This window comes from Rattus rattus, chromosome 2 (genome assembly GCF_011064425.1).
Source record: "Rattus rattus isolate New Zealand chromosome 2, Rrattus_CSIRO_v1, whole genome shotgun sequence".
Taxonomy (NCBI): Eukaryota; Metazoa; Chordata; class Mammalia; order Rodentia; family Muridae; genus Rattus; species Rattus rattus.
Window position 1 is genome coordinate 5,540,308 of NC_046155.1, and position 13,308 is coordinate 5,553,615.

Genomic DNA, 13,308 nt, shown 5'->3' on the forward strand with positions numbered 1-13,308 from the left:
AATTCTAGACTGTCACTTGGGACTGCTTCAGAGGTAGATAGAGAGGCTCTAGGACTCTGACAGGCTGGGCAGACACAGTTCACATGTGTAGCAAAAGCCAAGGCTGACAGAGACATGGCTGGTCTCTTGGGCTGTAACAGGTTCTGAGCTTCATTCCCTCCCCCACCCCACCCCTGCTCCAGGCCGGTCAGGGTCACTGGTTTGGACACAGTGTGACTATGACAGAGGAGACTTCTGGGAGAGCACTTGGCACAGAGTATACCCTATGGTCTGACTCCCTAAGGCCTTTTCACTTCGAGGACCAAGGAGTCAAGACACTGGAAAGGACATAAGGCCCCTGCACAGCTCAGCTTCCCTCACCCCTGCATTAAGAGTACCAGGCTAAGCAGAGAGGCCCCAGGCTCAGAAGACAGAATTCAGCCTTAGGCTCTCCGGGGCAGCCTGAACTGAGGAGCATGTATTGGTTTGGTAATCATCTCCCATGGAAGCCCCTGCCCACTACCCAGTTTCTTCTTACCCCACATGCCAATGTGGCGGCTGTGGCCTCTTGCCATCCTCGCCAGCGCCACCCAGCCTGTTGAGTGAGGGAGAGCGGCTGCGGGGCCCAGGGGCGTAGCTTCCAAGGCTCTTTGTGGCTCCATCAGGTTTGCTGGGTGTCTGCTGCAGCAGCTGGGGTGAGAGGCTTCTGTGGGAGGTGGCTGCAGAGCAGACAGCCCATTCAGGCGCACCGGCATTGAGGTTGTTGTCGCTATTGGAACGCAGAAGAACTCTGGGGGCAGCCAATGTGTTGGGGGGCCGCCGCCTGCGGTTGGAATAAGCTGGGGCCTCTCGGAAGGGCACTGGGTTGGGGAGAAAAAGAGAGAGGCAGATGAGTAATGTCAGGAGACAGGGACACAGGAAGGCCAGGTCTGCATGCATTCACGCTCCCCCGTGCAAGTCAGGGATGGCCCTGGGGGCTTGGTGCGGGATCTGAGTGGTGCTGGGCTCCCCAAGGCCTGACTCAATCCCAACATGAACACAGAGAAACACTGAGGCGGATAATGTCTCCAGCACATGGACGCTCAAGCCAGGATCTCAATGGAAGGAACTCAAGGTCTGACCTTCCATCGGGCCCGCCCATGCCTTCGGCAGGGAGACACAGCCATAACACATGTAAGGATGGGCTTCCCCATGTCACCAAGCATTAGGACATTGCATGGCTCAGGAGCATCTCCTAAAAATCTGAGCTTGAGCTCTGTGGGCAGAGCTATGAACCCAAAGTTCTTACGCTACTCTACATAACCCAGGACCTCAGGATGTGACCACATGTGGGGAGAGGTCCTTTATAGGGGTGACTATGTTAAAACAAGTCAACAGGATGGCCTCATGTGACAGCAATAATCAGGGTCCAGAGATTTAGGACACAGGCATGAGGATACAGAGACGACATCATCTGTAAGTCACAGATAGACCTGAGAACCAGCCCCAGGTCATTTTAATCTCGGATATTCAGTATCCAATATGGGGAATAACAGGTATTTCATTTTTATGCATTCAGGACTGTAGCCTCGGTCACAGGGAAAGCCAGCCACCTCTGCCCCCCAATCTCTTGGGTAGAAGAGGCCACAACACCCCAGAATCTTTTCTTTTTCCTCTCAGCGAGTGGAGCCTGGCACCGTGTGGCAGCAGCAGGTGGCCCCACTTCACGGGGTGTCTCATGGAAAGGTCTAGACAGAGCTGGGTCCTCACACTCTTGAGCCCAATGTATCTGGGGACTCAGATTAGGCACGCCTGGGCACCTCCAGGTATGGCGTTCACACTGCAGTTACAGTAGACACCCTCATCTCGATGGCCAGAGATACTACACACCCCTACCCCTTCACTGATACCCAGTGAAGCCTTGCACAAGACTTCTGCCCCTAAATCCTAGGACTCCATTCTATAAACAGGACCATATGAGGCTAGGAACAAAAACAGGGCTTCCGGGGGAACTGACCTGGGTAAGGGCCCTGACATAAAAGAAGCAGAACGCTACAGTTTAGGGCAGCCTACCGCAACAGCTGCCCAAGGTCAGGGGTCAGAGGAGGGTACCTCATACAAAGCTAAGATTCCTACTCTATCAGAGTCCATGGCTTTCTGATCCTCAGGACAGCCCAAGGATAAGGACATGGGTGGTGCTAGAAATAGGTGTTTCATGAACAGTTCATGGGAACAGAACAACTCCGACAGATCTTATGGGGTCAGAAGTAGTCCAACACAGCTCCCAGGGACAAAGGTGTCCCTGGTGGAACTCGTGGGGACAAAGGCAGCCTAGGCACAGTTCATAGGAACAGAGGTGTCCCTGGAATAATTCACTGGGACAAAGATAGCCCAGGCATAACTCAAGAAGTGGCCCTAGCAAATCTCACAAGGACAGGGGTGGTCCTGGAGGAATTCATGGGGACAGAGCTAGCATCAGTACTGCTCACGGGGACAGAGTCGCCTTGGCAGATGTAGGGACAGAACCCCTGCACAGTTCACAGGAACAGAGATGCCCAGGTGGTTCTGACAGTCTTCGTTCAGATCCTCTGCGACCCAGGACAATTCTCCTCACGCCTAGGAATCAGAGCTAGCTGCCAAGCGGGGAAGCCGTGTAACAGGGGGCAGGCTGCTGGGCTTGCGGCTCGTGGATAAATGGAGGAAGTCCTCATCTCTCCAGTGGGCAGCAGCATGTATCATGCGCCCTGCTTTCTCTGCAAGCTTTTGGTGGGAAAAGATGGTCAGCAAACCTCCTGGCTTTGTGTGATCTCACTCCCAGTTTCTCCAGCATGTGACTCACGGGGGCTGGTCAGGGACAGACCCAGGCTCGTAGTGTCTTCCCTGAAGCCAAGCGCCTGTGCTCTTAAAGAGATAGGCCTACAGCCCCAGCAGCCCACCTCCAAAGGAACCATGCCAGGTCGGGCCACCAAGTGTGTTTGGCTGGGCACAAAGCCTTGCTGATTACGCTGCCGGAGCAGGGCCTCGAGAAGTCTCGGAGTCTTCACCATAGAGCCTATAATTGTAGCCAACCAGGGAGTCTGTGGTGATCTTGAGACTTACAGAGGTGGGGATTTAAACGGCCTTGTAAAGGACAGGCGACCCCCACAATGTCAGTCTTATCTGCCACTCGCTGAGATCAGGGGCTCGAGAACTCTCTTGGTGGGAAAGCCAAAAGGCTAGCGACATGATAGCAGACGTGAGAGGATCAATAGTGCCTACACCTTGCAGGGAGGCAGGTGGAGGGTACCCAAGACCCGGACATGCTGGCACGCTGCAACTGTGCGTCTGTGGAGCCACCCATCCCTAAGAGTACAGTTGATGGCACCTCTGACTGTGTAACCCATAAGGTATTAATACCCTTAATAGCAAAGTGAGTGGATGTGGGGAGCACTTGATGCCCTTGCCCATTGAGAAGAAAGACTCCGTAGGAAAGAAACGTCCATAGAAGCATCATGGCGATAGCATTACTTAACACTCTAACCCGTGGCTGCAATTCATGCCGTCCGTGGGTTATAAAAATCGAAATCCCACATGGCGAATTTTGGTAAGCCTCATCAGAAAAAGAAGAGAATTTATTCTATGCCCATCTCAAAGAGCCTGGGTCTACAGAAGGGAGGAGTGGGCAGGATGTCCTCATACAGGCGAGGCCGCACAGGCAGAGTCATAGAACAAAACAGCCGGGACATTTTATACACATTTCACCCCAAAGACCAGCCAAGTGAGTCAAATGGACCCACACAGGTAACATTAGAGTGAACGTGTTAATGAAAATCGTCTTGCTTAACGACCAAGGCTCATATCAAATTAGTTTCAAGGCTGCTGAAGTGTCTCTGGTGTTTAGTTCTCAGTGAGCTTGGGTAGTAAGTGCGCTTCCTAATTTCCTTAAAGTCACCTCTTTGGAAACCTGGTTTCGTCTGGAAGATAGCAAGCTTGCTATCTGAGAAAACTCTCTGACTGGGACCATACACGTAAATGATGTTTTATTTTTTTTTTCATGAAAAGTGTTAAAAATAACTCCTTTCCTGTCTGAAAATGATTAATATGCCACCCAACGGTTTCCTTCTTTCAGGCAATCTGCAAGTTCTTAGGTGGGTGGATATTTTCTTAGCCGTCTTACATGCATTTATTTATACAGTTTTTCTTTCCCCACAATAAAAATCATACAAGGTATGGTAAAAGAGGGATTCTTCATGCACCCTATGGTTTCGAAACCCAGGGACAGCCGGGCAGAACTGGCAAGTGGCACCAGAAGAGGATGCCGTGGGTGCATCCAGCCACGCGCCCTGACCCTCCTTAGCAGGTGCTCAGCCTCCAGGTGACTGGAAGCCGAAACCCAAAACTTCTTTTATTTTCCCCAAGACCTAGTTTCCCAATGTGTCCCCTGGCATAGGCACTCTGGATGAGATGCTCTGGAATGCAGTTCTGCCAGAGGCTGGTGGCTCAGGAACGCACTGAAATACAAAGGCACCTTCATCTGTGTTAATCTTCCAGACCTGACTAGAGCCAAACCATATCACAAAGCTGGGGCAATTATTCCTTGAGCAGTGAACCGCAACCAGCAATTTGAGGAGGCACCCGAGTCCCCTCTCCCCCAAGAAGCAGCCCACAGCTGCTCACTAGGCACCCCACGCTTCCTACAGCTTTCTCCTTACCTTCCTTCTTGGTGAAGGCATTTAACAAAGACTTCATTTTCCCTGTGACTTTGGCAGCGGTCCGCTCATTATATAACCCTCTCGGCGGGCAGGAAGGCTAGGCGCGCAGCCCGGCCCCTCGGAGCTGGCGCGGCTGGGACCCGGCGAGCAGTGGCAGGCGTCTGGGCGCTCTGCAGCCCCGAGCATCGCTGGGCATGCCAGACCCAGTGTGCTGGTGACAAAGCCCACCCCATATTCTGTCTGTCAGCTGGGAAGCAACTGTGCGCAGACTGAGGCTGCTCTCAGAACCGGCTACCTCTGGCGGTGATCCTCATGTGAGCAGTGCCACTCTGCTGGGAGAGCAAGCAGGGCATCGGGGAGGCAGCACCACGCAGGGTTAACATGGAGCAGGCGATTGCGCGCGAGCTGGCGGCCAGGAGACACCGGGAGGCATTTGTGAGCCGGAGCCCCAGTTATCCAAGGAAACCCGGCTGCTGCTGGGCGCTCCGTGCGCCTGTGGCTAAATATAAAGTACTGTGCTTTTTCTATTTTTTTTTTTTACATTTTTTTTTTTAAAGAAGAAGCCAAGTCTATTTGTCAGCTAGCAGATGTGGTAAGAAAGTCAAGGGAGAAATATCCGTGTTTCAGACAAGTCACCAGAAGATCTCTGACACGCCAGTAGGCATGCCAGGATTCAGGAATTCTGACAGTGACCTATTTCCCTTTGAAAGAATCAGACGCAAGTGGCATTACTTCTCTGGCCCTCCCCATCCTGATAATGACCCTGGGAAAGCAGGACTCCGCCCCCCTGCCGCTTACATTTGCTTTGTGAGGGGAATGGGAAATAATAACTGGAAAAGTAGTCAGAGGTAAAGCACCCGAATACAGGGCAGCCCACAAATATGGGCCCTTCAGAGCTGTTTCTCCATGTGTCTCTGGCATTCACACCCCAACAGAAGTCAGGCAAGGGAAGTTCTCCCCAAACATCACCTTGAGAAAGTTCTGTCTGTACAGCAAACAAAGAGAGTGTGGAGTGTGGGTGGCGGGGCGCTCATTGCTGTGCCCTGTAGTGGGAGGGGCAGATTCCAACACAAGGCTGAAGGTGCTTCCAGAGGAGGAGGGGTGCAAGGGTCAGGCTCTGCATGGGCATCTACCACAGGGGCCGTCATTAAGAGTGCGCTTCTGCGGTTGCCAAGAGAACAGCTTCCGAAACCCGGGGTGGCGGGGGGAGGGAGAAAAAGGAAAAAGAAGAGACAGGAAAAAGCAACTGGAACACTGAATTCAATTCCATATGGTCGACACAGTTTATGTCAACAAAAATGGCGGCGTAAGGAAGAGGAGGCTGGCATGCCCAAGCAGCGGCACCTTCCTTCCTCAGCACACTTGGGATCCCAGGCACGCTCAGAATGGTCGATGCTGTGCCAGGCGTTGTCTGGGAGGAAAAAGACTGTGCCTGATTCACTATGTGTGTCTGTGTGTGAGCTTCGTGTCGGCTGAGCATTTAAACATCATCTCCATTGGGCCCACACGGTTCGTCAGCAATGTCAAAACCGCCCGTGTGACATCCTCCCCTGTAGTGTCACAGCCGGTGGCATCAAAACGGCTGGCTTAGAGACAGAGCGGCTGTCTAACGCTCGCTGCTGCATCACACGTGTGGCCGCTGTGGTCCTTTGGACAATTCTTGGCAAGGTTGAGCCGATTTCAGGAGGACCTCTGCCTGTGGCATCACCCATAAGGATCCATCTTTTAGGGATGAACTAGAAATACCTTTCCTGGGTAGACTTCAACATGGAGGTTTCTAGATCATGAAGTGCTTGGCTGGAGGCCTTATTGGGATGGTGACACCAGTGTCCACAAATATAGGAAGCCCTACTCCAGAGGCCAGGGACCCCACCAGTCATGCCCACAACCACATGGGCTTGGAGGACTTTCCAGAGCTCTGGATACTCGAGACACCAGTGATGCTCAGTGCTTTTGCTCCATCTGTCGGGGATCAATAGCTTCCAGAAAGCACAAACCTATACCCGAGCCTAGTTTCCCTGCCACCCACTGCTCTGGCGTCTCCTTGGCCACTGTGTGAGCAGAGAATGTGTGCCCACAACTGGGTGTAAAGCTACAAGCTAGGCTTTGTGCCACAGGCACCCTTCCCACCAGAAGATCCTACATCTGACACTGACCTTTCTTGGAGGTTGTGGGAGGAGGCCTCTTCCCAGGACGGGGGTGTGTGACACCCCATACCTTTTCTGAATGAAAGGAGATGACGGCGCATGACAGAACCTTCTTTTCCACACTGGGCCTCTGACCTCAGATACGTCAAAAGAGTGAGGATCAAGCAGGTCCCCTGTCCTATCTTCCCTAGAGCAGAACCCCAAACTCCAGCAAGGCCGCAGTGTCGCATGGCCCAGATACAAAGCCCCCAGCTGCCATCACCACCAGCCATATATGAGGTAGCTGCTCCTTTGGATGCACGTGCTCACAAGTAGCAACTGCTGTGGAAATGTGCAGAACCCTGAGCTGTCCAGTGAGAAGAGAAGAGCCCCAAGCAGAACCGTGTCGCCACCCAGTTTCCTCAGTGCCAACTAGACCCAACCCCAAAATCCAGTGTCTCATCGGACTGTGCAAACCAGCCAGGCTATGACTAGAAGATGCTAGATGATGATAAGACAGAGACCTCCACAGTATGGTCCCATTCCTGAGGACGCTCTCTTCAGACACCTTTAGTTTTTCCTTTTAAACATGTGCACAGTGTATTTTGGTCATAGTCATCCCAGGGGCCCCTCCACCTCCTCTTAGGCACCCAAATTCACACCCATATTCCAAGTCCTGCTTTCCCTTGTTAAAGCTCACGGAGTGCAATTAGTGTTGCCTGTGTACGCAGGGGTGTGGAGTCATCCACTGGAACATGGGACCTACCCTCCCCCAGCAGCCATTCACTGCCAATAGACCCTCAGCTGGGAGGGGCGGGGCCATTCACGAGCTCCTTCCCATCCATCCTGGAATTCTGGCTGGCTTGGCCTTGTAAAGGTCTTATTCGGGTGACCTCAGTGCTGTATGTTCATGGGAGCAACGGCAGGGTCATGTCCCCAAGATGGCATGTCACAAGGTTCCGCACATCCTCCAGATTTGCGTTCTTTCCTTTCTTCCTTCTGTGCTGTTCCCTCAGCCTGGGTGGTGGGGGAGTGCAGAGGGGTTGTCACCGAGGTCCCCTGCAGGGCTGGGTTGTTAATTACAGTCACTTGATTCTCAGATTAAAACTCAGTTGTGAGTTTGCATTTGCCACTGTCCACTGCTAAGTGAAGCTCCTTTGACAAGGCTGAGAGCTTAGAGCTGGGGCGACCCTGTGGAGTGGCTGTGGCAGGCAGGACGGTGGGCAGGTGGGTTAGAGACTGTGTGTGCATTTGTGGTGACCCGGGTGGTCAGAATTCTGTACACTGGGATAGGCTCCACTATAGAGGTGGGGGTGCCTCATGCTGTACCCTAAGAATTCCTGCTGGGGACTGGGCCGCTTCTGCTACAACCCGCTCTCACGCTATCCATGAATATCCCCAGCAACAAAGGAGTCTCTACCAGCACAAGGAGATTCTTGTTGTCAAGGGTAGGTCATGGCACCCTACCCCAAGGAGATGTTAGTTCTGTACCCCGCCTCCCACCAATGAATCTCTCCTCCTGGCTGCAGACAACAAACAAAGCCAGAGGTGTTTATTTTATCTCTTATCTTATAATGTCACTGCAGCCTGTGGCCTCCCAGCATGCATGGCTGGCAGAGCATCAGTCGTGTGTGAACAACGGTTCCATGCAAGCAGCTGTGGTTTTGGCTCACAGGTCTGTCAACAGACAGTGAGCTCAACTCCTCCTCTCCTAGCACAGACCTGTCTACACCATCCCCTGGAGTCTTCCACCCTGGTGACCATGGAGACCCAGATCCCTACTGCCAACTCTGGCTTCTCTGGAAAGTTGGGATGGTGTTGACTTAGGCTGGCAGAGAGCCCGCAGATTCCTGAGAAATACTGGTAGCATCTTTAAGGACACCAGAAACAGGGGTTGGGGATTTAGCTCAGTGGTAGAGCGCTTGCCTAGCAAGCGCAAGGCCCTGGGTTCGGTCCTCAGCTCCGAGAAAAAAAAAAAAAAAAAAAAAGGACACCAGAAACTATAGAGCGGGAATTAAAAATTAAAATTAAAGGAGAGATAAAACCAAAAGCTGCTTCTCTTTAAGACTGCTAGAGATCCTTTATTCACGGTGCTTTCTCATGAGAGGGTTTGGGATTCTGGAATGTTCTGGGGGCATTCCCATTCTGGGTTCCCTGAGAGCATCCACAGAACTCTCTGGAGATCTGCAGAGGCTGTGTAAGGTTCTGGAGGTGCCAGGGCACCCTGCCGCAATATTATGTGAGTGAAGACACCAGGGTCCAAAGTCAACAACACCAACTTTCTCATTTCCTTTTTCTCTTTTGCTCTTAGAGGGAGGGTCTCACTACAAAGCTAAGCCTGGCCTGGAACTTACCATCCTCCTGCCTCATCCTCCTGGGTGCTCACTCCCCCATCCACAAGCTTTCCTCCCACCAACCTGATTTTACTCTGGAGACAGGACAGGGACAGTACACATGTTCAGATGGCAGAGAGCACAGTCTAGACACCTAACCGTGCAGCTGGTTACCTGAACTCCAGCCCTGCAGGGAGCAGAGCACCATGAGCGTTGGGGACCACTCAATGTCCATGCATGCTTGGAAAAAAAAATCAGATCATGACCCCTGGAATCACTCTCCAGAAAGGGAGTGAACCCGAAATGAGCCCTGTTCCACCATTTTCTCTCCATTCTACAACTTGCATGGCCAACAGCCTGTGTCCCTACACCCACCCTGGCCGTGGGACTTCCTCTCAGAGACTCACTAAGCCCTTCATTTCCATGTCTTTTGACAGCTGCCTGACAACAGGCTGAAAATAATTTTACTTCTTGTACAAAAAAAGGCTCTCTGTGCATCAGAACATTTTGAGGCTCTCAAGTCCTGGCAGGGAGGACGTGGCAGGTGCTACCAGCACGTGGTGAGACTCGGAAGTGCTCACTGCTGATGACAAGCGTGTCTCCCCTTGCTGTGGTTTCAGCCTGTGGGGGTGTGCGTGTGGGAGGTGGACAGTGTGGGCTGGGGCACTGCTGGCTGCAGCCATGGGCTAGCTGTGCAGGCAGTCCTTTTCCCTCAGTTTCCCCAGCAGCAGAACAGGAGGAACTTGGCAATCCCTAGTACTGGCTGTGGGGTTACCTGAGTTCATGTGTGGAGGGCAAAACAAAGTGTTCCCACACACAGCACTCTGGAGAAGAACTACCCAATGGGGAGTGAGGCTCTGTGACCCTAGAAAAGCCACCACTCCTCTTTGCGCTTCTGTTTCTGTATAAAAGGATGTCCCTGGAGCTGCCTCATGAGAGGTGGCAAGAGTTCAAGTGTTTCTATTTGCAACAGTACTGTCAGCACTGGCTGAGGAATATGTGTCATTAGAACATGTGTAATGGAATCTAGGGATACGGCTCAGTTCACACAGTGTTTGCTTAGCACGCACAAAGACCTAGGTTCAGTCCCCGGCACAGCATAAACCAGGCACAGTTGATATGATTTACACCTGCAATCCCAGCACTCAGGAGATGAAGGCAGGTGGATCATGATTTTAAGATCCCCAACCACACAGCAAGTTTGAGGCTGGACTGTGCCACGGGACACCCTGTTTCACAGCACCAAGAAGACCCCAACCAAATCAATCTACAAGCCGTCAGGAGGAAAGGTGGTGGACAATCCCCTACCGACACTGAAAGACACACACCCCCCTTAGCCTGTCCAAATGCCTCTGTTTTCTTCCAGGGTGTTACCTCCTCCAAGACACCTCCCTGGCTGATCCTGTCATTGGAGACACTGTCTATCAGGATTCCCAGTGCAGCAGTCAGCCCTTTGGGCTTTTCATGTTGCCTGAAGATGCCAGTGTTTCCTCTTTCCCTCTGAAAACTGGGAGCTGGAAATTCCCAACATGCTGGATCCTAAATGAGTGAGTAAAGGATCCAGTCCCCACTCACTGGGTTCCAGGCTGGTCTGTCTCCAGTCCTATTTAAGTGATGCGAGGCAACAGCCAGCCCATTGCACGGCCCTGCCTCTACCCAGGGCTGCCCCGACCCCTATCAAGGGCTTATGCTGAGGCATGCCACAGTGCTATACCAAGCAGTTGTCTGGGGACCTGGGAAGGCCTGTGCAAGAGGGCTCTGACAGGATTGTCATTTGAACAGGAGCACCAGAACTCAGTTCCCAGAATCCTTTTGGTGTCTTCAGGGTTCCCTGCAGCCTTATTTTGCTGGGCAAAAGCTAGAGCCTGTCCTTAGCTTCTAATGTCACTTGGACTCACCCATCTGACTGGCTGAGTGAGGAGCATTCTGATGTAGGGGAGTACCCTGTGAGGCAGCAGCAGAAAGAGGAGCAGAACTGCACATGTAAATGGCAGGGGGCAGTTTAACTAGGCACTCACCTAGGCCAGGATGGCGCTCCCTCAGTCACTGTACATGTGGCAGTTCACATCAGACCCCCGGCGACCCAGGACAAGAGGCCTGCCTCAGCCAGTACAAGGCTATGTTCTGAGGATAGCCTTGCTGAGGGTGGGTGCTGAGGGCATGCTGGGTATGTATATGAGGCTCCATGCTTCCCTTCATCTGTTGCTAGAGACTTCAAGGCACAAAGCCTCCATCCCCACCCCCACCCAATGTGGTACCACTGCAGTGGAAGAGAAGAAAATGGGAGATTCTGAAAACAGCTCGTCAAACTTCCCAGGCTTTGTGGCATAGCACACCTCGATGCCCTGAGGCGGCCCTTATTTTCCCGCCTAAGCTTCCTGGGGTTCTACTCCACCGGCCCTTATTTCAGGGGAGGAGGACAAGGTAGAGAGAGACAGAGCTACAGAGGCAGGGGAGTACCTGAGCTGCTTTCAACACTGGCAGAGGCTACTCTGTCCCTGGTCTAACAGAGGTCCATGGGGGAGCTGAGAGGAAAAAAGAAAAGCTCTGGAGGATTTCAGTGGCCTACCAGACCCCATCTCCAACAAATGTCAGAAAGGAAGTATACAAAGCGTCCCAGGGCCCTTGGCCAGCAGGGTCTGCCTGGAGCAGGGAGGCAGAGGCAGATGCAACTGGGCAGGTAGAGATCAGAGCCCTGTTCTTTGAGCCCATTCCCACCAAACTCAAACCAGCAGACCTCACTTCCTTCCCTAGTAGCTTCAGATAACTGCAATTTAAATATTAGTAGGCAAAATATCTCCATCTCACAGTAATTGGTGAATGAGTCACTACCCATATAAATAAGGCCAGATATTAAAAGGCGTCTCGGCAGTACCATGGGGTTAGCTTTGCACAAAGATGTGGGTGTCTGTGACTGTGGCGTCTGCACCATTCCTGGCAGGAGCCACTGAGGGGCTCAACTTTTGGAAGGTGTGTGGCGCCCAGGGTGAGTGGCACTGCCGAGGAGCAGGCGTCAGAACTGCCCTGGGCTGACTGGACTGGACAGATGCCGAGGGGTGGAGTAGGAACTGGGTAAGAGCCTCTGGCCAGTAGCCTTGGTACTGCACTGGGTTATGTGTCCAGGACCAGAGCAGGGGCTCAGGAGCCTGAGAGAGGTAAGAGAGACTGGAATACACTCTGGAAAGATCCCAGGTGTCAGATGCTGCCCCATCAGCCAGGCCCACCTTGCCCTGCCTGCTCAGGACTGGCTGCTCTATACTCAGCCCCTAAGGCTGATAAAACCCATGTCCTGATCCCATTCTGAACTCAAACATCACCTCTAGTTCTTCTTAGATTCAGCCAGCACCTTAGTATCAGTCCTAGTCTTGTCCCACATAGGTCTGTCTCTGAACCCTGGAATCTTCTGGTGGACAGAAGGGCATGGGTCATGTTTTTGGCTTCTACCTGGACCTGAAGACCCCACCTGTTCAGCTCCCCCAAGAGAGCCCTAGAGTCCTGCCTTCCTATAGAAACCCTTCCCCCAAGATGGAAGGACGCCCGAAGGTCCCCTGTAGGCTTCAGAGAGACAAAGATAGCCGTCTGCAGGGAGTAAGCCAATTACTAGCAGTGCTGATTAGCAGAGTACAGTCCTCGGCCTGGGAGCCAAGTCCATGCAGCATCCTCCCTCCCCCCTTCCCCAGCCTCCAGCCCTGATGGGTCCTTTGGTCCAGCTCCTAGGAATTCATGAAATTTAAGCTGGAGCTAGCAGATAAGCATCCTAGGTCAATGAGTGGCTAAAAGTGGGATTCCAAGATACAGCTTCCTCATCTAAAGACGAGCAGGCACTGGCCTGCCTCATAAGGTCCCTGAGCATCCTGAGGGACAGAGAGCCTAGGAAGGGCTGTAAGACCCAGAGAGTGCGCTCACTCTCAGCCTTTCTGGAGACGGGAGCATGCCCAAAGTATGCAGCTTAGCATCTTCCCATCACAAGCATGTGGCATGGGCTGCCTGCTACTACCCTTCTTGGCAGGAAGCCTTATGAGCTAACCCAGGGACTCCAGAGACTCAGGCAGGTATTCCTCTGCATGGCCAACCTCTGCATTCCATACACCCAGGCCTGCGTCCTGTCTTGGCTGCATGCGTGGTAGAGAGCTGATCCTCACATGGCTTGGCTGCTTCTCCATAGTGAACATACAAGCCCAGCTCTCAGATATTGTGGAG

General features: G+C 52.7%; 1 protein-coding gene across 3 annotated transcripts in view; it reads right to left on the reverse strand.

The window, feature by feature from the left end:
• Positions 1–13,308, reverse strand: part of Shank2 (SH3 and multiple ankyrin repeat domains 2) — a 389,007-nt gene that overhangs the window by 241,867 nt on the left and 133,832 nt on the right. For 2 of the 3 annotated variants that reach the window (XM_032891331.1, XM_032891332.1), the window contains exon 10: positions 518–839. In XM_032891331.1, the coding sequence (XP_032747222.1) occupies positions 518–839 (322 nt within the window). Of the gene's footprint in view, positions 1–517; positions 840–4,649; positions 5,078–13,308 lie in introns of those variants that run through there. The other variant, XM_032891333.1, reaches the window with a different exon arrangement.